The 1,775-nt window shown below is 45.9% G+C and overlaps 1 protein-coding gene across 1 annotated transcript; it reads right to left on the bottom strand.

Moving 5' to 3' along the window:
* Nucleotides 1-205: 205 nt before the first annotated feature.
* Nucleotides 206-1,496, bottom strand: LOC104535147 (chromodomain-helicase-DNA-binding protein 2-like; the record flags this gene model as incomplete). The annotated part of the gene is made up of 3 exons (XM_010193241.1): nucleotides 206-400; nucleotides 1,087-1,176; nucleotides 1,280-1,496. Coding segments are annotated over 3 exons (502 nt in total), but the record flags the coding sequence as incomplete, so codon positions are not given.
* Nucleotides 1,497-1,775: the final 279 nt, after the last annotated feature.

Here is a 1,775-nt window from a genome sequence, read left to right on the forward strand (position 1 = left end):
TGTATTAGGTTTCTCCATTCAGTTTGCTGCCAGGAATACTCCTTGTGTTAAGTCATTTAACCTCTGATTTTCCACACCAATGTCTGTTTCTCTTTCATTGCTCTAAGTCCATTGACCTGAATTCAGGGATTTCAGCCGTTCTGAACTCCCTTGAGTCTATTTAATAGACCAGAGAGAGGCATTTTTGGAAGGACCAAAGGAAGACTTACTTCTCTGGCATGATGAAATGCAGCAGGGACCAGAGCTCTTTGAGGGAGTTTTGAAGTGGGGTGCCAGTGATCAGCAGCCTGTGGTTGGTCTTGAAATCAATCAACGTTTTGTACAGTAGAGAGTCATCGTTTTTCAACCGATGGGCTTCATCCACTCCTAGAAAGGCCCAGTTAATACTTCCCAAAACAGCCTGGAGGAAAAGAAGAGAAAAAGAACAACAGGCTTCAAGGAGGTGCTGGGTCAGACAAGCTCCACCACCTCTGAATAGACTTTCAGCAAGCATACCTATTTTAATTCACCTTTGCTCAGGAGCATAGTCCTCCTCCAGCCCACTACTCCTCCCTTTCTCCATGGCCCTGAGGCCCTGCTGTTGCACAAACCCCACAGGCGCAGCAGCGGGAGAGCAGACAAACAAGCCTTAATTTAAGGTAACCTGAGAGTTTTGATTTTAATTCCTTTTTTTACATTAGTATCAAGTTTCTTGTTTTCTGCTAGGACCCAGTGATGCACTGACAGCTGATGAGCATTTCCTAAGCAGACAGATTTCTCCTAAGTGTAAAAATCCAGATACTGTTTACACTGTGGCCAGCAGTTCAGTGTAATGTTTTGTCCTCTTGCCCAGCCTAAATTAAATCAGGTAAAATCCAGCTACTGCCCTGCCTGGTGTCTTACAAGTGAAAAGTCATAACACAACTGCCGCAGTATGAGAGTTAAGACACTGCAGTGGGTGTCCTACAATCCTTCTGCACTACTGGCAAGCAAACGCATCTCTATCACCACAGAGGAAAGAGGAGAAACCCAGAAGTTGGGGGCTGGCTTCCCCCTTTGCAAGCAAGAGAGTGTCTAAATAAAAAACATCCTCAGACCATGACTCACCTTATCCTTGAGAAGGATCTCGTATGTTGTGATAAGTGCATTGAATTTCAACCTTTTGGACTGAGAGTGAATCCATTCATATTCACGGATCTGTGAGAAAAAACAAATGTTAACTTCAATCAAATGTTACACAGAAGCTGCTGCTTTGCACCCAGTGTTTCTACCCAACACTGTTTGCTGTCTGATTACACACCATGTTCCTGCTCATGAGGTCTCCGATGTAAACCACCACATTTATCTCAGGTGCCCACACTTCAAACTCTCTCTGCCATGAGGTGAGAGTGGACAGGGGCACCACCACCAGGAAAGGGCCGTAGAGCTGGTGCTGGTGGAAGAGGTACGACAGGAACGAGATCGTCTGAATCGTCTTCCCCAGGCCCATCTCATCGGCCAGGATCACGCTGTTGTTCCTGAGAAAGAAGAGAACAAACATCAATCCTGGGTGAGTTTATCCAGCACTAATAATTTACTGTGTGCCAGCATGAACAGCAATCCATGACGGGGACAGAAAACGGCAAAAACAACTCTCTGAACACTGCCAAGTGCATCCCAGGGATGTGCAGACTCCACATGGCACAGTAACTTGCAAAAAGGAGCAACTACGATCACTCCAAACTGGCAAGCAAGGACAAAGGCAAAGGGAGAGGGGAGTCAGTGGCCTAATTTTAGGACATTTCTCAAAGAGGTCA

Source organism: Mesitornis unicolor, unplaced genomic scaffold, assembly GCF_000695765.1.
Source record: "Mesitornis unicolor isolate BGI_N332 unplaced genomic scaffold, ASM69576v1 C13334099, whole genome shotgun sequence".
In the NCBI taxonomy this organism is placed as follows: domain Eukaryota; kingdom Metazoa; phylum Chordata; class Aves; order Mesitornithiformes; family Mesitornithidae; genus Mesitornis; species Mesitornis unicolor.